General features: G+C 32.0%; 1 protein-coding gene across 4 annotated transcripts in view; it reads right to left on the minus strand.

The window, feature by feature from the left end:
• Positions 1-7142: 7142 nt before the first annotated feature.
• Positions 7143-26130, minus strand: part of KDM6A (lysine demethylase 6A) — a 238885-nt gene continuing 219897 nt past the window's right edge. For all 4 annotated transcript variants that reach the window (XM_051984985.1, XM_051984984.1, XM_051984983.1 and 1 more), the window contains 6 exons: positions 25514-25628; positions 20648-20835; positions 19983-20124; positions 10858-10984; positions 9048-9218; positions 7143-8026 (listed from right to left, as the gene is read on the minus strand). In XM_051984985.1, coding sequence (XP_051840945.1) covers positions 7997-8026; positions 9048-9218; positions 10858-10984; positions 19983-20124; positions 20648-20835; positions 25514-25628 — 773 coding nt within the window. In that variant the 3' untranslated portion in view covers positions 7143-7996. The remainder of the gene's footprint in view (positions 8027-9047; positions 9219-10857; positions 10985-19982; positions 20125-20647; positions 20836-25513; positions 25629-26130) is intronic.

Genomic DNA, 26130 nt, shown 5'->3' on the forward strand with positions numbered 1-26130 from the left:
ATTTCAAATTGCTATCCAAATGATTATATTGTTTTATAGCTCCACCAATAATGAATCAGTGTGCATATCCTCCCATAGCTCCTTCAACAATGACTGTCTTTTTACATTTTTGCCAATTTGCAGAGTATAAGGTGAAACCACAGGGTTGTTTTGATTTGATTATGATTAGTAATTTGGAGTACTTTCATGTGATAATGTTTTGTAATTCTTCTTTTGAAAATTCATTACATTTGATCACTTACCTATTGGAAAATGGCTACTGATTATAGATACACAAATATTTGTTATTTGTTTATATATCCTGGATACCGGAGCCTTCTCAGAGAAATATGATAAAAAGGCATCTCCTCTTTCCATTGCTCTCCTTCTTATCCAAGGTGCATTAATTTGTTTTGCAGAATCTTTTTAGTTTCATGTAATCAAAGTTTTCTATTTTATCTTTTGTAATCGCTTTTATGCTTTGTCTAGTTAAGTCAAAAACAAAAAAAATCAAAGATATCAAAGGAATAAATGAAAAAAAACGTGAAGGAAAGTATTTTATGCAAACCAGATGTCAAACTATATTACAAAGCAGTGATTATCAAAGTGGCATATAAGTGGAATAGATTAGGTATATATTACGTTATAGTAAATGACCATAGTAATCTAAATTGTTGGAACAAAAATTCATTATGTGACAAAAACTTCTGGGAAAAATCAAAAAGAGAATTATAAAAACTAGGCATAGACCCAACACCTCACACCATATATTAAGATAAGATCAAAGTGGGTACATAATTTATACATAAGGGGTAATACCATGTGTAGATAAGGGGAGAATTTAGAACGAAATATAGAAAGCATTACACAATGTAAATTTTGACTACATAAAAGTAAAGTTTTTGCACAAAACCAATGCAACCAAAATTAAAAGGAAAAAATGGGGGGTGGGGGAGAGGAAATATATAGCAAATTGAGTCAAATTTATAAAAATGTCATTCCCCAATTGGTAAATGATCAAAGGAAATTTCCAAAGAAATCAAAGCTATCTATAGTCATGAGAAAAAAACTCTCTAAACCACTGTTGATTAGAGAAATACAAATTAAAATAACTCTAAGGTACTATTACCATAACCATAGCTAATATGACAAAAAAAAAAAAAAAGGAAAATAATATTGGGAGGGAATGTAGGAAAATTGAGACACTTATGCACTGTTGCTGGAGTTAAGAACTGATATACTATTCTGTAGAGCAATTTGCAATTATATAAAGAATATATCTCCCAGCTTATAGTTATGGGAAGTATCTTTTTTAATCTTCCACCCACTTAAAAGTATTTTATATTTTACCAATTACATATACAGTTTTCAAAATTCATTCATAAGACTTTCAGTTCCATTTTTCCCCCTCTTACTCTTCCTTCTCCTCTCCAAGATAGCAAGTGATTTGGTATAGGTTATACATGTACAATCATATCAAACACATTTCTATTGGTGAAAGAAGCAGCAGAATAAAAGGGAAAAACTCAAAGAAGGAAAAAACAAAAACAAAAAAGAAGTAAAAATAGCATACTTGGATCTGCATTTATACTCCAGTTTTCATCAATTCTTTTGAAATTGTCTTAGATCATTGTATGGCTAAGAACAAAGTCTGTCAAAACTGACCATTGTACAATGTTGCTGTTACTTTGTATAATGCTTTCCTGTAAATCTGTTTTTTGGAAATCTGCTTACCATTTCTTACAGAATAGTACTCCAATGCATTCATATACCGCAATTTGTTCAGCCATTCTTTAATTAATGGACACGCTCTCAATTTCCAATTCTTTATCATCACAAAAAGAGCTGCCATAAATAATTTTATATATGGGTTATTTTGCATTTTTCATGATTTCTTTGGGTTAAAAACGTAGTAGTGGTATTATTGGATCAAAGAGCATTAGAGATTTGTCCAATTACCCTTGGATATAATATTAATAATACTATTAGGAAACAAAACTAAAGAGTTTGTCACCATTTTGAAGAATATCTATCTTACATATCAAATGGAAGAGATACCCCCAAAAGAGATATGGTGAACAGAAGCATTCTCAAAATTTCTTTTATGGATTAGCAAACTAAAGCTCAGGATTTTAGTGGCTTATCTGATGTCATACAGTAAATGATAGAGCTAGATTCAGACCTTTTGACCACAAAACTAGTATGCTTTTAACTAACCACTAAAGCAAAAGATATTTTACCAAATAACAGAACAAAATAGCTCACAAGACTACTTCCTTTCCCCTCATACATATAGGAAATTATTCACCAAAGGTTATACTATCACTAGTAGAGAAGGAACACATTGCGTACATGTGATAAAGGTACATCCATGGACAGGATAATTCATACCTCTTATATTGACTTGGCAGTCACCAATGTTCTCTGGTGATATCCTGCTGCTCTCTGGTTATTTCCATTAAATTGCTATTGTTCTTTGCTGGTCTTCAGCTGAGATGAAGTTTCTTCCCTAGAGGGAGAGGGGTCTACTAGTTCTTTATAGTTTAAAGTCCCAGGGACAATCTTATTCTTTTCTGCTGCCTATTCCATTTAGAAATTTTAGTATTGCATTTTAAATTGCTCTTCTCCCAATGCTGTCAGATTAAACTATCTTATGGCATGTAATGAGAAAATTCCTTCTGTATTTCCACTCTCATGGTGCAATCATAGTCTATCCAAATTACAGGATCTGATGGAAAGGGCTGAAAAGGGCAACTTTTTGCACTGCCTGCCTTTTGATTGCTACATAATCCGTCTTCCCTAAACAAGTAAAATTAAAGATTCAAGACAAGTTTGGTGATATGTGAGATTTTAATGTCAAGGAATGAAGTCAGGAGACATATTAAATTAAGGTGCTTACTACTATCATAAAGAATCTATCAAATTTGGAATCACAATATGCAAAAGATGACATCTAACTTTCCCTCCCTTCCTAATTTACCTTACATTGTAAATCTAAAACCGCCAAATTCCCTCCAGAGTTCTTAGTTTCACTTCATTGGCATGTTAGTAGCAGTTATATTCTTACTTCTTTTATAATAAAATAGAATTTGGTCAGTAATTTATAATTGGTCTTTTAGCCAATGATAGTTCCAATTAGTTGTACAGATGGTTTAAATCCCTACCCTCTGTTTTGCCTGAACTTTGGTCATGCTGTTAGCCATGATTATGCTGTCAATGAAAACCCTTATACTGCCTATTCCTATTTTTAGAAAGGCTTTTCAAAGTAAGACAGGATCTATCATGAGGGTGTTAAGAAAATATTTTTGTTTGATGTCTCTATCTCTGGCATCATTTTTGGCTCCATTAGGGTGAATTTTTTTTTGGTCAAGTACCTAGTACATAATAGGGAATTATTAGTGTGATCTGGTGAAATTGTAACTTATTGAGCCAATTTTCTTAATCATAAACTGAATTGGACTAGATGACCACTAATGTTCCTTTTAGATACAATTCTATGACTCTAAGTCTATTCTCTCATAGTCCAAGTATAGACAAATACTTCTGGGAAATGTAATTGCTTCTCTGGATTGAGGAATAAAGTTTGAGAATATTAAATTTTGTCCCGAGAACAATATTCATGCCATTTAGGAAAATAGATTAACAGAAAAATATTTATCCTGAGAACTATATTTTTCCATTTAAGTTACTTTGTTCAGACATTCAAATGTATTGTTCATAATTACTGTTATGTTTAGATGCCTGAACTTCTGAAGAAAACAAAAATTACCTTGCATTTCTGTGCAATTCCTTTGTCCATATAGCAAGAGCCTGATGGAATAGGTCAGGATAACTCAATTTGTAACCAAAAATTTGGGAACATGTAGAGAATTGTCCTTTAAGAGTACATTTTAAAAAGTTTATGTGCAATTCATGGGTCAAATCTTAAAAACTTAATTTTAGCTTTGAGAAGCAGAATTCTATGCTTTTGCCACACTCTGCAGCAGACATGCCCTTTCATTCATCACTCTGAAACTAGGATTAAAGGATAACTCCTTTCAATTTACCTAATTTTGATGCTTCACTACTGATGCAGGGAGAGGGGACTTAAGTTATCTGGACAGCTAATAGAGCTGTGCATGGATAAGCATTTTCTGTTAACTCACAATCATTATTTAGCTGTAACTTGGGGTCATCCTAAACAAAACAACACTGAACCCTTGGAGGCATAATATAGGAGTGAATGATGTTTGGGATACAATTCCCAACTATCATTCAGATAGTTGGACTAATTCATCTCTGATGTCTCTCTCACCTGAGATTCTAAGAAAATTCAAAGGGATAGTAGGAAATAAAGCAGCAGCTAGTATGCTGAACTTGGGAGTCAAATGATGTTTGAAACTTGCCTCAAGACAATTATTTGAAAATTGCTTAATCTCATTGGGCCCGTTTTCCTCCTCTTTAAAATGATGGAGTTGGGTTCTATGACTGTGATGAAATGTATTATAAATTAAGGGTGACTTTGGGATATGGATTTTGTTTTGAAGTCCCTAATTTGACAAAACAACGAGACTATTTCTTCAAGTGCCTAAATTTAGTCATATTTCTTAAGACAAAATTCACCTGATTTTTTAGAAGACCATACCTTTCGGCTTAAAGATAAAATTTTATACATATTTCAAATTAAGCAAATTAAGTTATAAAGGGCAGGTAAGAAATGAGAAATGATGACAAGGGAAACAGAGTAGGGGAAGTTAGGGGGAAGATAATACAATAAAGATAAAAAGATGGGCATTTAGCTTATAGAAAAGCAAAGTGGGGTAATATTAACTATTTGAGAAACCCACCTCATAACTTACTTGTTCTCAGTTTCCTGTTCTCAGAGAATCATAAGATATTATGGGAAGAATAAAGTCAGAGATTTTCCATTCTAGATTCTAAGTACTGTGATCTTTTTCATGGGAACCCATTAAAAACTAAAAATAACCTTTTTTTCCTTTCATAAAGCCACAACTCTCCAATTTTTCTTCTGGAATTATTTAGTTATAACTTAATTATTAATTATTTAGTTACTAATTCCCCTTATCTACTTAGATCTTAAAGCTGCCTTAAGTTTTTCTTTTTCATTTCATTGCTTTCCTGCAAAAAACTTTTTTATTTTCTTTTTAAGTATTTTCTCTGGAAGTCCTCTATAAGGATGTGAACATTAATTATCTCATATTAGAAAGTGTGCATGTCCCCAAAGTATTAATATCTAAAAATTAACTAAGGTTCAATAAATTACCAGCAATAAATTTTCTTAAAAGTTTACATCTTAATCTGTTTCATCTTTGGGTTGAGTTGAAGCCTTTGTAGGTTTATCAGATGCATGCATATGCTTTGACTGCAGTCACTTATGTACAATTCAGTGAAAAGGTTATAAAGAATCTAGCATTTTTGCATGTTAGAGCTGAAGGAATGCCACATGGAAATCAATTTCTTTTTCTTTTAGAAACTTTCAGTGGAACTATATATTTTCCTCAAAGGTAAAAATGCCATCAATGAACAATCTATTACTTATGTTCATATGTTCTGCTTAGAAAAGTACTCAATTTCATACTCACAAAGTTATAAAAGGATATAGATGAAGATCAAATACTTGATAATTTATGACTAAGAATCTTACACATAGCTGTTAGATGAAAACTATAAATCAGTATGCTGATACAAATGAAATAACAAAGGCTCTAAAAGATAACATTTGCTTTATACTACAGGTTATTTTAATTTATAAAAATCTTCACAATGTGAAGACAATATAATTCTCATCTTTTCTATAGAATTACACATTCTTTATCACTTCTTTATATTGGTCATGATCTTAAATCTTTGTTTCCCAATAGTGTTTAGGATTTTGTTGCCCCCCCCCCAAAAAAAAGTTTCATATTCTTTTTATCATTCATGGGACTTAGAAAATATCTTATATAAATATTAACAACTGAACTTAACTGAAGAGCACTTATTTAAATCAAGCTCTACTGACAGTACTGTAATTGTTTCCTTTTGCTGCTATAAATGAATTGGTACCAATTGCTACCAGTAGTTAATGCTCAATATTTATGCTTTTTATTAATTTAATAAAACATTTTCATGCTTTTTTATCTTCTAAGCAGACAAGAAATTTAAGAGCTGTTTGAAAAAAGGCACTTCATTACTGTAATCAGCATGACTCCACTAGAGAATATTACATATTCTCTTTAGTCTTATATTTAATAATCAAAGTCTTACTTTATATGCTTCTGGAACTTCTTAAAACTTAATAAAATGAGAATAAAATAAAAAGTATTTTGGAGAATAAAAAGTGCCACATATATGCAATTTGTAATGATCATAAAACAAAGTGCTATCATCATTCATCAAGTAAAAATTTTTTAACATAATGTAATTAAAACTAAAATGTTATCTACCTTCCAAAGAATATTTTTAAGTGGATTTAGCCAATAAAAGTTTTTGCTTGTTTACTTTGGTAAAAACAAGGTTTAAATTTTATCCCTAAATCATGACTTTTTGTATTAGTTATTGTGTTATTAATTATCAGTGTTATCAGGAAATCATACTATATCTATCTATCTATATTTATTTATAGATAGATAGATAGATACACACATATATATGAATGATTTTAACCATTTCTTAAAGCCTGAACTCTAAAATTATGATTATGTATCTAAATGAAATCTTTCTTTTTCTTCCCATTTCTTGATATCCATCAAGATAAGTAAACCCCACAGAACATTCCCTTTATAACTTCAGTACTTGTTTTCTACTACTGTACTTTTTTTTTTTTGGCAGTAATTGTTTATTGGTCTGTTATTGCAGTAATTGCAATTTAACAATAAACCAGTCTGAAAGACATTTTAGGTCTTGAGGATACATACCATATATATTTCTTTAAAAATAATCATACTTTTGTAAGCAATACTTTACAGTAGACACCTCAAATCTACCATAGATGTGAAACTTAAAATGAGAAAAATTTAATTTCTAAATCTTTATACATATATTTTATATTCAGATTTCTATATATATTATATATACATACAGAAGTATATATAAAATATATATAATCAGTTTTGAAAAAAGAACAAAAACTGGGCACTGTACATAAAGGCTTTTTTTTTAAAACTCAAACAATAGAAAAACTCTTTAAACATTAAACAATTTTAATAAAAGTTTCTGTACAATGCTAAGCAGTTTTATTTACATATAGAAAATGTAATAGGAGTAGTGTTTGAAATGACAGCACTCCTTAAAATTTCAATGGCAGGTAATCTGGAAAAAATAACAGCATTCCATTCACAAATATTTTCAAGCAATAAATATGTATTTATAAATAGTGTAAATTTACATCAAGATTAGAAACAAAAATCACAAATCTGAAATTTATTCCTTAGTCTATGTGCAACCCATTATCTTTGTGACTTGGCTGTTAATTTTTTTAAAGTTTTATTTAAGAACAAAAAGTATAACCGTCATGGTTTTAAAACAAGACAGAAAAACATAAAAGTAAAAAAAAATTTATCACCTAACTTTTCACATTAAAAAAAAAAAAAATTGCCCAAAGAAAGACTTAAAATTTCTAACTACCTTACAAAGAAATGACCAGCTAGGCTAGTACTTTTTCCAAGGAAAATTCTGGAGGTGGTAAAGGGTAAGGGAATAAGGAAATGGATGAAACCAAGTCATCAGCCCAGAAACAGAGAAATATAAAAGAGGTGGTCTTCAAGTCAGTAGTCTGTATAATGTTGCCAGTTTTGTCAGATATATACAAAACGTGGAAATTTTTTTTTGAAGTATAGCTGGTTCAGCTTTATTTTGAGTTCTGGAGTAGGAGCAGTGCTCTCTCCTGTCCAGTTGGTTGACACTCCGCACTTGGAAGGTTGCATAGACACAGCTTTCAGTCAGCAGCCTTACGGGATAGCTACAAAAACCAGTGGTGCAGAACTGGGTCACTTCCTGAATATCAGAAAAGTTCTCATTTAATGTCCATGGAACAATGTCAAGATGAGGAGGATGGTAATGGAGGAGCCTGGGGGAGAAAACCCAAAGTAAATTAATTATGAACATATATAAACAGTGGTATCTTAATTTTCTTGCCAGCTTTTGAAGAAAGGTTCAGAGGAGGCAACATATCTAAGGGAAAGTTCAATAACTATATCACCAGCGTATTCTCCTATCTGTCCATTTTACTAGCTCTCAAAAAAATGCATCATAAGCCTATTTCCAGATGTTAGTTTTTGGAAATTTGTGGCTGATATTTTTAAAACCAAAATGTGTTATAGAAGAGAAGGGAAAGTAATTTAACACTATTACTGTCACCCATTATCTTTGTTTATGATACAAACTTTCCTAGATTGCATTTTTCATATATGCATGCCAAAAGAGTGAAAATACTTTATAGCATTTTTTTCAATTACTGTTTAGATAAATTTGTAAAGACCACTTTCAGATAAAACACAATGAAGTAAATTTCCAAAGCTGTGAAAACTCTTACTATGTCAGTGTTAACATGAGCATATATGAGCTAATGCATATGACAGGTGGGGTGAAAAAAAAATTTTTTTTGTTTCTGTTTATAATTCTATTTACATCACTAATGATTTTATATCTGAATTTCACAAATCTTATACCATACTAGGAAGTTAGCTTTGCCAAATGTTTTCCAATGATAACACTTTTGTTTAAAACAATAGATAAAATAAGCCTAGAGAAATCTATCTACATCTCTATATTTGTTAGTTTTCTTCCCTGTTATAGTCATTAACAATGAATACTTTTGTCAAATGAGATCACTGTGTGATAAATACAAGTGTCTTAAAAAACACACAGCAGTAGAAGAACCATAAGATTTAGGGGGTATCATTAGGATGGTATACTTACTCAGTATGTGTAGACACACACACACACACACACACACAATATGAAAAATAAGGAAGATATTTAATTATAAGTATTTCATTACCTCCTATTTACTGGTTGGAAAAGAAATTTTAAAAACCTGCTGCTTCTTAACCCAGCTAATAATGTACTCACATGTTGATTTCACTTACTAATGTAAATTGGTCATAGACTTGCATCAAGTCCTCCATTCTGTACTGTTCTAGCACCACAAAATTTTCCAGATTCCCGTTTGTTTTTCGTGCACAGTCTTGGCAATGTACTATATAGGTCTTTCTAGAATTGCTCTCATTAGTGATGAAAAGCAGATCAAAGACTTCTACCTATTTCACAGAAAAGAAAAGTATAGATATTGAAAATTCTTAGTTGCAAATAAGGAGGAAATTATTTTTCAAGGCATGTGTGGGCAAAATATAATGGGTTAGGGGAAAATGCTAAAATGGTACCAGAGCTGTAAGCTTAATTTGCCGATGGGAATTCTGAGCATAGGAGATAGTCAGTACCAAGACCCAGAGATGGGAATGACTTAAGTCAGGGGAGTAACACAGTAGGCCTCTCCAATAATCTAGGAAAGACATGATAAGAATTTAAATGAGGATATGAATACAAGGATGGATAGCAAAGTAGATCAAGCACTGGACCTGGAGTCAGGAAGACTCATCTTTCTGGGTTCAAATCTTGCCTTAAGCCACTTACTGATTGTATGATCTTCTTATACACTGATAAATGATAAAGTATTTGATATTTAGGGTTTACATGCATTTAAGGTGACTATTTAATCCTTTAGTTAAGGACTTAAGATATAAATTTTTTTTTAAATTAAGAATTAAAAAAATAAGGATCTAAGATATTAAAATTTAAGAAAAAATGTAATCAGTTAAATAACAAAATCAGAACACGCATATAAAAGACTTTGGAACTTAACAAGTTTTTTCTTTCAATGGCATTAAGATCTTGGAGAATCATTTCAATTAAGAAATCACAACAAATTTCCTAAAATTCTATTTTTATTTTAACTTCAAGCCTATCTTTTAAATAGTATTTGATTAGAGAGAAAAGCACAAGTCTGTAAGAATAACTGTGCATAACAAAGTAATAGATAATGTAAAACAGCTAACGATACCTTTCAAAACCCAATAAAAAAAAAAGATTTGCCTTTCAATTTTTCAATCATTTACCCACTTTTCCCATTTCTCTCCTAAAGGTTGACCTTTGTTCAAGAGAGATTTCCCTAGCATAACAATTCACCAATAGTCATAATTGTAATCACTTCTACAAACAACTACACTGGTTGAGACAAAGCATGGAAAAGAAAGGAAATATCTTAAAGAAGGAAGATAACAGTTTGTCCCATATAAGGAAAGTTGAGGAAGAATTCCTGTCTGCTCCCCCTCTTATCCCCATTTATTTTGGAGGTTATTTGCTAAAATAATTTAAACAAATCATCATTCTCTTTAAAGTTAAAGCTAATACATTTACAGATTAAATCTTCCCTCATCACTTCTAGAAGGAGAAATAATTAAAAGAAGCCTAATTGTTGGAAAGCATGGTGTCAAATATATTAACACTCTTCTAAGGCACCTACATATTTAAAAACTTCAAAAGTTTGGGATGCATGAGAAAAGATTAATGAATTCACACTTTAGACTAGCGAGTTCTTAGACTCACATTAACAATTGCTACAACTCTGAAAATAGGTTAACTCGGTAAAATCCCAGTACAAACAAAATCAATTTATTTCTTCAATCCAGAGAAAGAACATTCTCTGTAAGCCAAATGTCCTGATGATTTTCAAGTTTATTAAAGTGGATTTCACAAACTATTTTTGTATTATTTTGGTGGTTTGCCTTTTAATAAATCAAGCTGAGTTAATAGTATAGTCAAGTAATTACTTAAAGAATAAAAATGGAAAATAGATGGATTCAAAATAATCATCTAACCATGGAAAGAAAGAGAACTGACCTCACAGATGCTACAGTAATGAGCTGGTTCTTCTTTTGAACGTCCATGCCACACAATCTCCTTTCCAGCAGCAAGAAGAGCTTCCCTCAGCGTTTGACATTGCTTCAGAGTTCTCAATAGACAATACCTAATGGATAGGGGCGGAGCAAGATAAAACACATGACCAGTAATTGAATAGTAAAAGTGCTATAGTAATAAAGAATGTTGGTTTATATTAAATGATTTAAAATGAAGGACTCACAGATAAGTTTTAGTTATATTTCTGCTTTCGCTAACTCAGCATCTATTAATTTTTTAATCATTTATGTACAACAATTATATAAACAGTAATTATAAATTTTAAGATACTAATGATAAAAAGCATGACAATCTAATATGAAAAATAATGCATTCTGTGTTAAATATGGTAAATTAGCAACATAGTTTGAACACAAAAATTTGTCTATTTTGGCCAGAATTAACTTATCTCCACTTTTATCTTGGAAAGAGACTTGATTATGACTTTGCTGAATTTGAACAATCAAATTTAGGCTAAATAATAAGGGACAACTGTCTAATAAAGTGCTCAAAAAAAAAAAAAAAGAAGTTACAAGAGGGGTAGTGGGTTCCCCCTTTATCTGAGCTCTCAAAGCAAAAGGTGAATCACTACTTGTTAGTGATTGTTGTGGAAGGGATTGTTGTGGAATTGTTATTTCAATTAAAGATAGTTCCCAGAACACAATGAAATTTTAGATGTTCATTTTACCTTATAAAGGTAGAAAGGTTCCATCATTTCAGGTTACACAGTTAAGTTTAATTCTAAAACTTTTTTTTTTTTTTTTTAAAAGCATTCTTTTTTTTTTTCTTTAAAGTACATGATCAAATAAAATATTGTGAAACTTTTTAACTTTATGATTACAATTTTCCTATATATTCTTTCCTGGGCTATTTCAAGTACTTCATTCCTCCAAATCTCTATTGTACACCTCACATCATTGGTGTCAAAATCAAGTAGAATAGCACCCAAGTTCAAATGCTTTCTCTAATACTCAAATGATTTAAGGCAAGTCATTTAATTTACCTAGGTCTTAGTTTCAAGCTCTAGAGTAACTTGCTTAAAAAATAAGTGATATGGAGTTTATATTTTACAATTTTAACTGACATTATCCTAGCAAACAACTGCATTAAAAAAAAATCCACAAATATTATTGAACATCAATCATATGGCCTTGTAAATAGTACTTAGCATACTATAGGTAATGACATCTTTAACAAATACAAAGAATTAACCTAGGAACTTGGCTGAGAACATGACAACTATTAACATAATACTTTGCTTCAACTTATACTTCTTTGCTATATTCTAATTCTAAAAAAGATAAGTTTTGTTATGCAAAAAATGATTATTTCCAGGTTTGAAAAACATTTTTTTCACAGTGTACAAAATTAAACTGAGCATACAGAACAATGAATTTATGAATACCAGCAATAATTATTAGGCTCATTGAGTGAAAAATGAGACATATAAATATTAAATAAAGAGTTTTGCAGAAAACTGCATAGTCAAATCACCAGGCAAATCCTTATTAGTATGATAAGTAGAATTATCAACAAGGCTAACATCAGAAACACAAACAAAATAGTTCTTGTACATTCTTTCATGCACATGCATACATATACACATATAAACATACACACATAATATGAAAAATGCTGCTATTTTACATGTTTGTTTTGAATTGAAGAATGAAAATAATCAACCAGGCTTTCATTATATGTTTGTTCTGAATTAAAGTATTAAAAATAATCAATCAAGCATTTATTAAGTGCCAATGTGCGAGGCACTCCGCTAGGTACTGGGGATACAAAGAGAAAAATAATCTCCACTCTCTAGGTGCTTAAATTTTCATTCAAGAGTTTCCTGTTAAAATTTTATATCCAAGTTTCCAGTTTCCTAGTTTACTTCTAATTCACCATTCAAGTCTGAATCAAAACTGATAATATGCAAGGAAGCTTTATCAATCAAATAGACTAGCTTTAACTAAATAAGAAGACTTCTTAGAGAAAATGGCTTATGATTTGAGTTTGTTCCAAAGGGAAAGAACTCAGAGGTCTAGTCTACAATAGCTAAGTTAGGTAGTTATGAGGACACGGGATGACAAGCAATTGACTAAATGAAAGGTAATTAACTTCTAATTCAGAGGACACTTTGGAACTGACTTACTACTCATAATTGGCCCAAGATGACCAGGACTATGAATTAATTCTCACACATAAGGGAAGAACAGATATCAATTTGGGCCAAATCTATTTTACTTAAAATTTTTTTAAGATATTAAAAAAAAAAATCCACAATCCAATAAGGAGGAAGGAAAAAAGAGAGGGAGGAAGGGGAGAAGAATTTCTTACGTACTTATTTGCCAAGCACTGTGACAAGTGGTATTACAAATATAATGTTATTTGATGTTCACAACTTTGGAGGGCAGATGTTACAATAATCTATATTATACAGATAAGGAAATGGAAACAGATAAGTAAATTGCACAAGTCATATAGCCAGTGTCTTCGGCAGGATTTGAATTGAGGTTCTTTCTAATTTCAGGTGGCACTCTTAGCCACTGCACCATGTAAGTTGGTGACCTTATAGTTTTAGATAATCTTTGTTCTCTTTAACTTTTTTGGCAAAACTCTTTTTGGCAAACTTTCTTCTTCAAATGTATTTGGAAAACATGCTATTATGTATTCTTCAGAAGTAATTTTCTGCTTTAATAAGAGACATATGCACCTTCATGTCCTCCTCCTAACCTGTCCATAGTTCTCAAAAATCTCTCAAACATTTACTACTTTGTCATTTCAAATGACAAAATCAATCCCTTCCCTTTTTAGAGAAAAGAACACCCCAGTACTTTGTCATACATATCCTAAACCTAGAATGATTTTTCTTTCTATATCATCTAATCAAAAATCCTTCAAGATCCAGATCAAATACTGCTTTTTCCCCTGAATTTTTCAATTGGAAATTCAAATTCCTCCAATCAGAAGTAATTTTTCCTTCTGTTATAATCCTGAGGCAGTTAATTGTTCTTCCTTTGTAGCATTTATCTATTTTACATTCTGGTATAGCTATTTTTGTATATTCAAACAAATCTGTTGCAGCACTGATTCTGATGTTCTCTTCCTTTAAAAATTCAATTTTAGTTTCTCCTCTCCCCAAGTTCTTAATTCTTTTCCTCCCTCCCTCTCTCTGACTCTCCCCATCAATTGAGGGCAAGAAATGCGATATCTTTACATTCCATTATATTAAGTCATGCAAAACAGTATTTCCACATTAGCTGTCTTCCAGGAGAAAGAAAAATACAAGAAAAAAGTATTTCAATCAGTACTCTTGGGTTTATGACATTGTCTAACTGGAAGTGGATAGGATTTTTTATCATGAATCCTTTGGATCTCACTATTGGTCAATTACCAAGTCTTCCAGAATTGATTATCTTTACAATACTACTGGTACAATGTACATTATTTTCCTGGTTTTGCTTAATTTTTTTAAAGTACAATAATATTCCAACACACCCAAATACCACAACTTGTTCAGTATTCCAAAACAGTTGGGCATTCCCTCAGTTTCCACTTTTTTGCCACCACAAAAAATTATTGCTATACTTTCGCACATATGGATTTGGTTTTCTTTTCTCTCACAAATCAAAAGTGACAGTGCTGTGGTGTAATATAAGTATGCAGAGCTTTCTAGTTTGAGTGGCACGGTTATAGACACATATAGATCAGATCATAAAAGGATCTTCTAAGTCAACAGTTCTTACATAGAGTCCATGAACTTGAAGAGGAAAAATTACACATTAATTTTCACTAAATTCAAAATGAAATGCATAATTTCCATCATGCAAAGGAGGTTATATCTTTCAATAAACTTTTAGTGAAATCCATGACACTAAAAAAGGTTAAGAAACCCTTTTCTGAATCAAGATTACAAGACCATGCATACAGTCTGATACCATTTGAGACTAAAGTTGGATTAATCAAGGTTTGGTTAAAAATGTTTTACTTCCAATAGGAATTTCAAAGCTCAAAAAGAGTCTTTTGAGATATTTAACAAAGCATAGTACTTTATGTCAATCTGACCTGGAGGTAAATGGCTTTTGGCAATTAGTGAATCAAGAATCAAAATAAATTAAATTATGCTAAGATAAAGATGACCTATAATTTAATGTCCCTAGAATTTTCTGATATGAGAACACTCCATCAATGAGATTGCAACCTATCAAGAACTTAGTTTTAAGTGTCAGGGAGTTGGATCCATAATGTTGAAGTTGATTGGCTTGTTGAGAGTCCAAAGAAAAAACGAATGGACTCCAAAGCAAGTAAGGAGGGGACTTAATCTCTCTTAAGTTTCTATGGTTCAAAATGAAGGAATTAGACTATATAATTGAGAAGTCCTCTCTAGTTCAAAATTTATTTGAATCAAAAGATCCAGCAGATCAGAAAAATAAAATTTTATAAAGGAGAGATTATTTCTCTCATATAACTCTCATTTAAAGAAATAGAAAAATGACTTGCAAAGCCTCATCAGTAGGTGATGGCAAAGTTGGCACTAGAATTCAGGTTTAATTCTGTTTTCCTGATGGCATGCTGCCTTAATAAGTACTATTAACAGGGAATAAGATAAAATTAAAAAGAAGTATAAGACAATCTCCTTTTTCTCAAAGGGCTTATAGTACACTTGGGAAACATGAGATATATATAAAATAAGAATATAGTTTAGCAAAAGTTCTAACATTTTATAATGGAATTTCAGAAATAGGAGAGACATTTGTAGCTGACAGGATCAGGGAAAGCTTCATGGAAAATGCAAAAGCTAACCTGGATCTTAAAAAGACAGGTAAAATTCTAATAGTTATAGAAAAGCAAAGGTATTCCAGATAGAAGAAAAGTGCAAATAGAATTATGCACTTCCAAAAGTTGGAAGTAACAGTTTTATGTAGTAGATTAAAAGGGGAAAAAAGGCACAAAAATAGGAAAAGGCATATTGTGTAAAGATTTTGAATGCCAAGATGTACGTATGTACATACATGTATACATACATACACACACAATTATTTTTACTGTTAAGATTACCAAAATAATATCCAAATTGTTCTCTCTAGCTTGTTTTTCTCCACACTGATCTGTCATCTATATAACTAAAGTGATTTTACTCTATCTCACTCTCTACTATTTCACAAACTTCGGTGGATTCACATTACATTTAATGGCAAATATATACTCATCTGTTTGGTTTTTAAAGCTGTCTAAAACCTCATTCAATTTTTTCAACACATTACATACATATTATCTCCTTGATATACTCTATGATCCAGCCACAATTAGTCAACTTGCCATTCCAACTCCTTCTTCATTTTATACTGGCTGTCTTCCATGCTTGGAAGGCACTCCCCTCTCAGTTCTGTTCCTTGGAAACCCTGGTTTCCTTTTAAGATAGAGCTCAAGAATCATTTTCTAAATGAAGTCCTTCCTGGAATCCCCAAATGCCAATTACCTTGTCTCTACTTTGCATCATTGTTGCCTCTGTTATAACATAAAACTGCTGGGGTGCATTGTTTCATTTTGTATTTGTGTTCTCAGTGCATTTTACAATGCTTGGTACATTAATGTTCCTTGATCAATCTTATAGAAACCTAGCCCTATTAAAACAAAAATGCCATTTTGATGTACTAAACAGTACAGCCAAATGGACCTTGTTTTTTCTGACAAGTAGCATTCTCTTTTCTATGCACCTTTCTACTGGTTCTCTAGCATGCCTGGAATGCACTCCATCTTTTCTCCTGTCTCATAAGATGCGCCTCATTATTTCCTCCAGGACTCAACTCAAATATAACCTTATAGAAAACATTAGGAAAGCAACAGGCAAATAGTGAAGCTTTCAAAGAAAAATGCTGAATTTTATATGGATAAATATGTGTGTGTGTGTGTGTGTGTGTGTGTCTATATCTATATCTATACCTAGTTGCACTAAGAGATTCCCAGTCGGGCTTATATCCCAAAGAGATCTTAAAGAAGGGAATGGGACCTGTATGTGCAAGAATATTTATGGCAGCCCTCTTTGTAGAGGCTAGAAACTGGAAACTGAGTGGATGACCATCAATTGGAGAATGGCTGAATAAATTGTGGTATATGAATATTATGGAATATTATTGTTCGGTAAGAAATGACCAGCAGGATGATTTCAGAAAGGCCTGTAGAGACTTACATGAAGTGATGCTGAGTGAAATGAGCAGGACCGGGAGATCATTATATACTTCAACAACAATACTATATGATGATTAATTCTGATGGACCTGGCCATCTTCAGCAATGAGATGAACCAAATTAGTTCCAATGGAGCAATAATGAAAAAATTAATGTTGAAAACTATATTTCATCTAATTGGAAAAATAAAAGTGGGGGGATGAGGGGAAAAGGAGAAAAATGTGAGCTTTCAAAAAAAAAAAAAAAAATTGTCTGATACAGCTATGTGACCACAGGCAAATCAGTTACTAGTTGGTGGGCCAGGTCTGATGAAAGATTCTAAATTTGAGATGAACAGCTAATTTGCAATGGCAGGAGTGCCTACATTGGGAGTTCCCTATATTGACCAATAATAAGCCTAGTTAACCAAAACCAATTCCCACACCACCCTCCTTAAAGATTTATTTTTCTTGTACGTGTTGTTTCTCCCAAGTAGATAATAATTCTTTTTGCCTTTGTATTCCCCACCTCCCAAAAAAAATTAGTAGTGTTTTTCATTCACTGATGACATAAATATACTAAAAATACTACCTTATTGAGAAATTAAAGCAACTCCATTTTGCCTACAGTTCCTGTGTTTTTGTCTCTGATCCTGTTTGTACTGCAATCCCTGTCTTGTCTTTGATGTTCCTTTCTACTGAAAGTCCTAATATATAGAAACAGCTAATCTCAAGAGCCTCTCTCCTTTTACATGTCCTATTTCCAAACCCCCAAGTAACAAGCCCTGTCCAATTAAAAGTTGCTTAGTACCCAATTTACCTCCAGCCTAAGTGAAATCTATTTAAAAGTCTTGTCCTTTTGTTCTTCTGAGGAGTTTCTGCTTGCATGGCTGGGGATACCTTGCTGGCACACTCAATAAACCCTCATTGGTTCCTAAACTTTCTGGTTTGGGTTTGCTCTGGCAAGGACAATTTTATCCAGTGTATAAGAGCATGCTTATATCTATACATTTTAAACATAAATTTCTATTTCATGATTGATAAAAGTTAATTATATACTGTGACAGTTAAACAATAGTACCCAGAATGTTAATTAATGCATCAGAATTAGCCTAAAAGGAAGTCTTCAGTGGTGAATCACATAATTGTCATTTGGCTAGAAGAACTGGATCAAGACACAGAAAGCATGTTTAGTCTAAAGAACAAAAGAACAAGTAAAGGACAAGATAGCAATTTTGAAATATTTAATGTGAATGATAGGAACTTTTTTTTTAGGCTCAAGTGGAATTTACAAGAGGCAAATTTCTGCCCAATGATAAAGCTGTTATTTGCTATCTTTATAAGAGATGTATGTATAGCTGGATGACAGATTAAAGATGGACAGTCCATACTCCAAGTGCTGTAATGAATTGTTAAGATATTACTATTATTGTAAACCCATAGCATTGAGATCATACATTCACACAAGAATGAAGAATTTGCTAACAATTAGAATAGGCTTTATTCAAATGTACTGAGACACTGATACACAGAAATGTTTAAGAAAATGTTACATCATGATGAAGACGATTTAGACAGGATACCTATATTACTAGGTGGGAAGCTCAATTATCTACTGTAACTATGATTTTAGGACCATCAAATTTTTTTTGTTATTGCGGATGATTTGTTTTATATGCAAGAGAATATCTAAAGAACAATGTTTTCTGCTGTAGACCTTTATTTGCATCTGCCCTATAATTTAAAGTAAAATCTCTCAAAATTCTTGGTTCCACTAATATTAATAAATCTCACTAAATATGCTAAATGACCAGGTTTTTCTTGCTTTCGACATACTACTTATTATACCTACCTTTTTTGACATATTGTCACATAAATAGTTTTGTTTAACATATATGTCATATAGTACCATGGAAGGAACACAGATTAGATAGCAAATTAAAATAACAAATTATTTTGTTTTGTAGGACAACCCCCACACTAAAAAGGCATTTATATTACTTGTTGGCATTTTTCTTTTTCATACAAAACAAGGCAATACTCTATAATTTTCAAGTAGCACTTGATTGAAAATATGGTACATTATAAAGCATCAGTCAGATTCATTGAAGTACTAAAGATTAGCTTTGATTCTTATTCTATTTAACAATGGTATTTTTAAATTGTTTTAAAATCATTAGCTAATTCACAAAATATCTATAAAATGAACTTTTAATAAATGCAAAAGGCATATCGATAAAATTTGTCTAAATTATGTCACTAAAATTAAAAAGCCAATAATTCTAATTTATATAGATAAAAGAAAACAAAATATATCTGCTGTTTAACTAGAAAACAACACAACATATACTGAAACCTTATTTTCTTTATCTAGGATTCTCTACATAATAATCTTGTACTGAAACTGTCCCTACTAGTTCTCTTCCCCAAACCTGAGACAATCAGTTGGGCTAGGCACCCATCCAAGTTAAGTATTCTTGTTCCTAACTTGGGGAAAGATGAAGAAAAAGAGAAAATGATATAAATTGGAAACAGTCTTTGAATTATCCATATCATTTCTTTCCTTCTCTGCATATATAGCCAAGTAAGGATGGAACTTTAAAAAAACAAAGTATGAGCCACATTAATTAAGAGTGGAAAAAGAGAGAAGCTGGGTTCTGGAAGTTTTCAGGGACACTGAGTTTGAATCCTGGCTCTGATTTATGCTCTCTGTGAAAAATGGTCCCTTTATTCTTTCTTTTTATGAAGAAGTTGGATAACATGAACTTTGTGCTCTTTTCCAGTGCTTCAGTCCAGACCTAGTACTTGCTTTGAAATTAACACTGTACCCAGAAAAAAGAAGTAACTTCATATTCTTCCCCTCTTCCACAGCAGAGGAGAATTCTAGTAGTTTCGCAAAGCACTTACTTGATCATTTCAAAAAGCTTTGGATCGGAAACCTTGATATTTCGCGCCATATTCCAAGATAGATGAATCATGGGCACTATTGATTTCACACTCTGTAATTTGTTCCACTCGTACCGTTCCACTGCCAATTTATACTGGCAGGCTAAAAGTGAAGGAAAACCCCCCCCAAATAAGTAACTTGTTTTTAAAGCAATACAACATTAAAAATATTTGTAAGCTATATATAACCACCTTACTGAATTTAAAAAATATAACACAATCTAATAGAATATCCTAAGATTATTTTTTATGTTTTACAATGAAGTGAGGGAACACTCAAACTTCTATTCAATCATGATAAGTTACCATGTAAGTTTTGAATAATGTAAAAAGTAACAATATCTTGTTATAAAAATTACATCAATAATGTGCAAAATCTAGCCATATCTGATTGAAACTGGCTAGCTAGAATTCAATTTTTGATTTGCAAAATAAGCTTTTAAGCAACCTGGCTGGCAGTTTCTTCTACAGATTTTAATAAGTTATTTCCCAGTAGATGCCAAGGACTATGCTTATTAGAGATTATTCTTTCTGGAAGAGAAACAAGTTAAAAAAAAAAAAATCAAGACTTTTACTGAGTTATTGTCTCAAATATTTTAGCATACTCTTCATATTTTTTAAAATACCTGTAAGGGGGCCAACATTCCAAGCAATGTTGTTGCACCATCCAATAGCCTGAACCCAGTGGACAGTGCCTGCATTTATCCAGACCAAATCTCCAGGTCGCTGAATGAATCTATATACTGGGACATTTGCTTCATAAAGATCTTCAAGGTTAGGCCACCAAGAGCCCATTAGGAAATTCAAATTATTTCTAAAACAGGAACAAATAACATATTTATCATTTGCTACTAGGACCAGATAACGACAAAATAAAATAAAGTAAAAATGTTTAAAGCATTACATAAAATCTGGGTTGTAGGAATGGCAAGAGACTTCACCTAAAAATGGACCATCTGAAAGCTCTATGTTGATGAATAACTTCTGGTAATATTGTCTGGGGCTACTTGATAATTTATTCAAACACAGACAATGGCAAAGATTCTATTCCCCTGTCCCCATAGTACATATATTCCACTATCATACTCTTTAGAGTAACTATGGTTATAAGTAGCACTTCACATTCAATTCATGTAATGGGCCAGAATTTTGATCAGCCCCTTTCCTTTTTCTGCTCTTTTAAAATTTGAGATGTAAGATAGATCCCATAGCAATTAGGGCTTGAAAACTCCCCTTTAGGTATTTGAGATCTCAAATTGTATTTGAATTACAGAAGTGTAATAAACAAGGCAAAAAAAAAGGGCATCTTTTTGGAGGCACTGTATATTTAAAGAACAGCAAGTGCCTGTAGGTATGACCAATTAAATAATCAAAGTTAAAAGTGACCAAGAATACTTTTTATTAAACATATATTTAAGAATATCTTGCCATTAATTCAATAAACAAGCTTTTAAAAAACTCTTAAGAATTCAAATTACTACTTCCCTACAATTTATTTATACTAAAAGACTTTTAAACCTGAAAGGTACCCTAAGAGATTAATCTGACCCAAATGCTCTCATTAGAGATAAAAAAAAAATGGAGGGCCAAATGTTAAACAATTTGCTTAAAAGATCAGTTAGTCAATAAAGAAATGAATAAACATTTATTAAATAACAACTATGTACCAAGTACTATGATAGGTGTTGCGTATACAAAGACAAAAATGAAAATATTCCCTTCTCTAAAGGAGTTTACATTCTATTGGAGCAGATAAGATGTACATAAATATTATACATAAAAAAATACAATTATTCAATCAACAAGCATTTTATTATGGGCCAAGCAATGTGCTGAGCACTGAAAATAGAAGAGAGTCAAAAAATGCCAATTCCTTTCCTCAAAATAACTGGGAGCTGTTGGGGAAGGAGAGGAAAAGGGAGAGGGAAGCAGCAGCAAGGATGATCAGAAAAGGCTTCATGTTGAAGGTAGTGACTCAACAGTGTTTGGAAGGAAATAAAGAATCATTAGGGATAGGTTATTAGAAGGCATGGAAATCATAAGATGGAGTGTTGTACATGAGGGGCAGCAAAGAGACCAGATTGGATGGACCACATTATATGGAAAGGGGAGTAATGGATACTAATGTTGGAAAGTAGATCTGGGCCAAGTGGTTAACAGTTTTAAGGACCAAGAAGAATTAGATTAGAATATGAGTTTAGAAAAGAGGCAGCTAGGTGGTTCAGTGGATACAGTGCTGAAGACCCAAATTCAAATCTGGCCTCAGATTGGGTAAATTGCTAAATTGCTTAATCCTGTTTACTTAATTCACTTAAATCAATTCAGTATCTTTGCCAAGAAAAAACCATGGCTGGCATTGATGTTCCTATGGTCACAGAGTTTGATATGACTAATCAACCAAACAACAAGATCCAGTTCTTTTTTCACTAGACTGGGTTACACATTACTTCCATATTTATCACCAATAATCATTGTAAAGATAATTGCCATTGAGTTCATAAAATGGGATGGGCTACGTATTCCAACTTTAAGAGTCTGACATGATGAATATTTGCATTAAGAGTGCTCTCCCACTCATTCAGGTGTAATACCTATGTCATCCAAATCTTGTAGTTTCTACTTCTACAACATTACATACAACATCATTTCTTCATTCATACAGCCACGCCCCTCAGGCCTGCCCCCCCATTCACACAGCCATGCTCTCCACTCCCCCACTTGTTGTCTGGATTACTGTAATGGGTCTAATTGGTCTCCAAAGTTTCTTCCCATTCTAATCAATCCTACAGAGAGCCCACAAAATGATTTTCTTAGAAGTACAAATCCATGCTGTGCTCCTATTCTTCTAAGATCAAAAATAAACTCTTCTACCTGGCATTTAAAGGACTTTACAATGTGAACTCTCTTTGTGCCTATTCTGTCTTGTACATTACCCTCCTCCAACATTTTATGGTCCAATTTCTATCTCTGCTTTTGTACTAGCTGTCTCACATTACTGAAATGCTGAAACATTCAACTTAACTGTCTCTCTTCTATAGGAATCTGTACTCAATCACTCAAAAATTAGTCCCTTCTGTTCTATCTGTTCCAGATCCTTCCCACCCCCCCCCTCTCTCTCTGTATATATATATATATATATGTATATATATATATGTATATATATGTATATATCATCACAATAGTTTTCTAGAGTACCAGCTTTGCTCCTAGCCACACACACATTTCAGCTATCATTGTCACCACTGGAGCAGACAAGCTAGCTAAACAAGGCACCTAGAGACAGGTGGCAGCAAGTACTTTGATAGTTATTTCTCCCCTCACAACACAGAAAAGGTCCAAGTATCTTGGGAAGTGTCAAGTCCTCTAATGTACTTCTCTTTGATTCAAGCTTGGCCCATATTGCCATCACCAAAAGAAACAACTCTTGTGGCGAAGGGCCTCATCATCTCTGCTACTACTAACATCAATTTTTCTTCTATTACCACTAGTAGGCATATAATATTAAGAGCCCCAGGAAAAAGTGGTCCCTAAACCACAAATTGGTCTCATTGGCCACTCTCCAAAGGATCAATCCTTGTAGAGAACCAGCTCAACAACTGTTCTTCTCAGAAACTATAGCTACTGAAGATGCAATAAAGAAAGCTTTTGTTCCAAAGTGTTTGCTCCTGATAAATGGTTTGACAAAAGCAATGGATACGATTTTATCAAAGGATGTGACATTAAAGAACACACAGTAAAAGCTATTTTGCTAAGGACCACAGAACTTTTCCAAATAAGTTAAAGCTGAAACTGTGTGCGAGTGTGAGTGTGAGTGATGGTCAGCAGAGTTCTTTGCATATAGTAAGAACTTAATACAACTTTTTCAAATAATTATGTAAATTCCTTGAAGGTGCAGGGGCTGTTTTTAACTCTTTTTCTGTATTTCTATTGCTTAACATAGTACCTGGTACATAATAGCCATTTAATAAATATTTTTTGGTTGACTGAGTATTTTCTTTTTGCCATCTTATTAATAAACATTTATATGAGAAATGGAGCTTTAAATTAGATTTTCTTAAATTGTATGTAATTGTTAGCCTACCTTCTATTTCATTCTCTACATGCATTTTTCCCAAGGCTTTTCTTAAGATTAACCTTAGGAAAGCTAGGATGGGTTGAACTTATGAAATGAGGCCTATTCATTTCTAGTTTAAGAACACACGAAATTAAAGTATCCCTCAAACACCAGCTGGTAAATTACATAAAATTTATCTCTAGGGCAAAATCGTAACATGTATACATAATCTAAGCTTTATTGGTCCTGTTATAATTATCTAAGGATGTTTCCTAAAAATGCCCAGCCTAATAGAATATTTTTTAAGAATGGAGACAACTTCTTTGTGAAAATATATTAATTTTTTTTAAAAAAATGTTTATTTTTAATAAAAAACATCCTTCTAAATTATAAGACACGAATCAAGAAAAATGTGATTCTGACTCCTGTGAGTGGCATTCAGCATAGTATGACAACACTGTAATCCTGTCAGCTTTAGTCAGAAAGGAATGAAAGGTTTTTTTGTCACCATTCCCTTCTACTGGATAGCACTTCATGTTCTCTTTTATCTAGCTATACAGAGCCATTGGAATGTAACAGAAAAACAAGTTCAAAAGTAATATAGTTTTGAACTTTCTATGATTTTAAAAGTCTAAATGTTTGATTACTTTATCTAGAGGTATTACCTCCAAAAATGATAAATGACTTACATTTTTCATGTTAATTTAACTGGTTAACTGGTTTTCAGATTTCTACATGGGGATTTTCTTTGGGTCCTCTCACAGAACCAATGGATCCCTCCCTCTAGGTAATGACTTTGAAAATATCTTTTATATATAGACTTATATTTGTCTCCCAATAGGAGACAGGATATCTCTGAAGGAAAGGACTGTTTCATTTATCTTCATATCTCCAGTACATAGCCTAGTACCTGCATACTGACTAGTTATTTAATCCCTTCTTCAGCCCACCCCCAAATAAACCCACAAATGTAGCAAATTCTCTAATAGATGTCACAATACAACTGATCAAGCAAAAGAAAGATCCATCATAATTTTTCACCCGTTATATACTAAATGTTAAGTGGGAAATTTTAGCATAATTTAGCTAGGTAAAAATTAGAAAAACAGCACATAAAACAAATATTTAAATTACACTGAGGGTTTTTCTCAGAATTGATATTATTGGATTAGTAAAGTAACATGTAAGAACTGAATATTTAAAGCAAGTTAAAGTATTTCCCTACCCTAATCCTGAAAATATTCTTCAATTTTTGTAATCTCTAATATCACCCAAAATATTTCTTTATTGTCATTCATTGTATTAAAATAATTTATTGAATAAGTAGTAACTGCTCCATTAAGAGTCTTCTTTAGCTAACATTTTCTCATACTATAAAAACAGAAATGGTTATTAAAATTCATATAGAATTGTGAGGAAATTCAACTTCAGAACGTACTTCTCACAGAAGTCATTCATAACTCCCCAGTAACTTTCAGGAACAACAAACCATTCACAGTCTCCTGGACCAATATTTATGTTAACTGAACAGAAATTGTTATTTTCTTGATGACCTGAAAGGCAAAAGAAAAAATGATTTTCAAAAATTTCTATTTTGTGAAACTTGTTTTCATAGAAGAAAAAACAGGAAATTATTTAAATATTCTTCAACCATCTATTTATACTGTTTTGAGGAACTCTTGAAGTTGTAGAATTTATCATCGTCTGGATGTCTAAATCCTTATTATATTGTGTTGAAACTAGGGGAAAAACCAAAATGATAGAGCAGCAAGTAAGCCAACCAAATGAAGATTTATCAATAATCATTTACATATGACTTTTTCCCAGAAAGATGTAAAAAGAAAGGAAGAAGCTAATTAAATCTATTGTTATTTTTAAAAATATATAAATTCATTCAATGATCTTGTAGATCTGGAATGTTTTAACATTGGAAGTCACTACATAAGGTCATTTATGCAGTATAGTTTTCTTAAATGAGGAAAATGAAGCCCATAAAGAATTGGTTATTAACAATCCAAAACTCTGTTCCTTATGATAATTATTAAGAGATGCAAT

The sequence above is a fragment of the Antechinus flavipes genome, chromosome 3 (assembly GCF_016432865.1).
Source record: "Antechinus flavipes isolate AdamAnt ecotype Samford, QLD, Australia chromosome 3, AdamAnt_v2, whole genome shotgun sequence".
In the NCBI taxonomy this organism is placed as follows: Eukaryota; Metazoa; Chordata; class Mammalia; order Dasyuromorphia; family Dasyuridae; genus Antechinus; species Antechinus flavipes.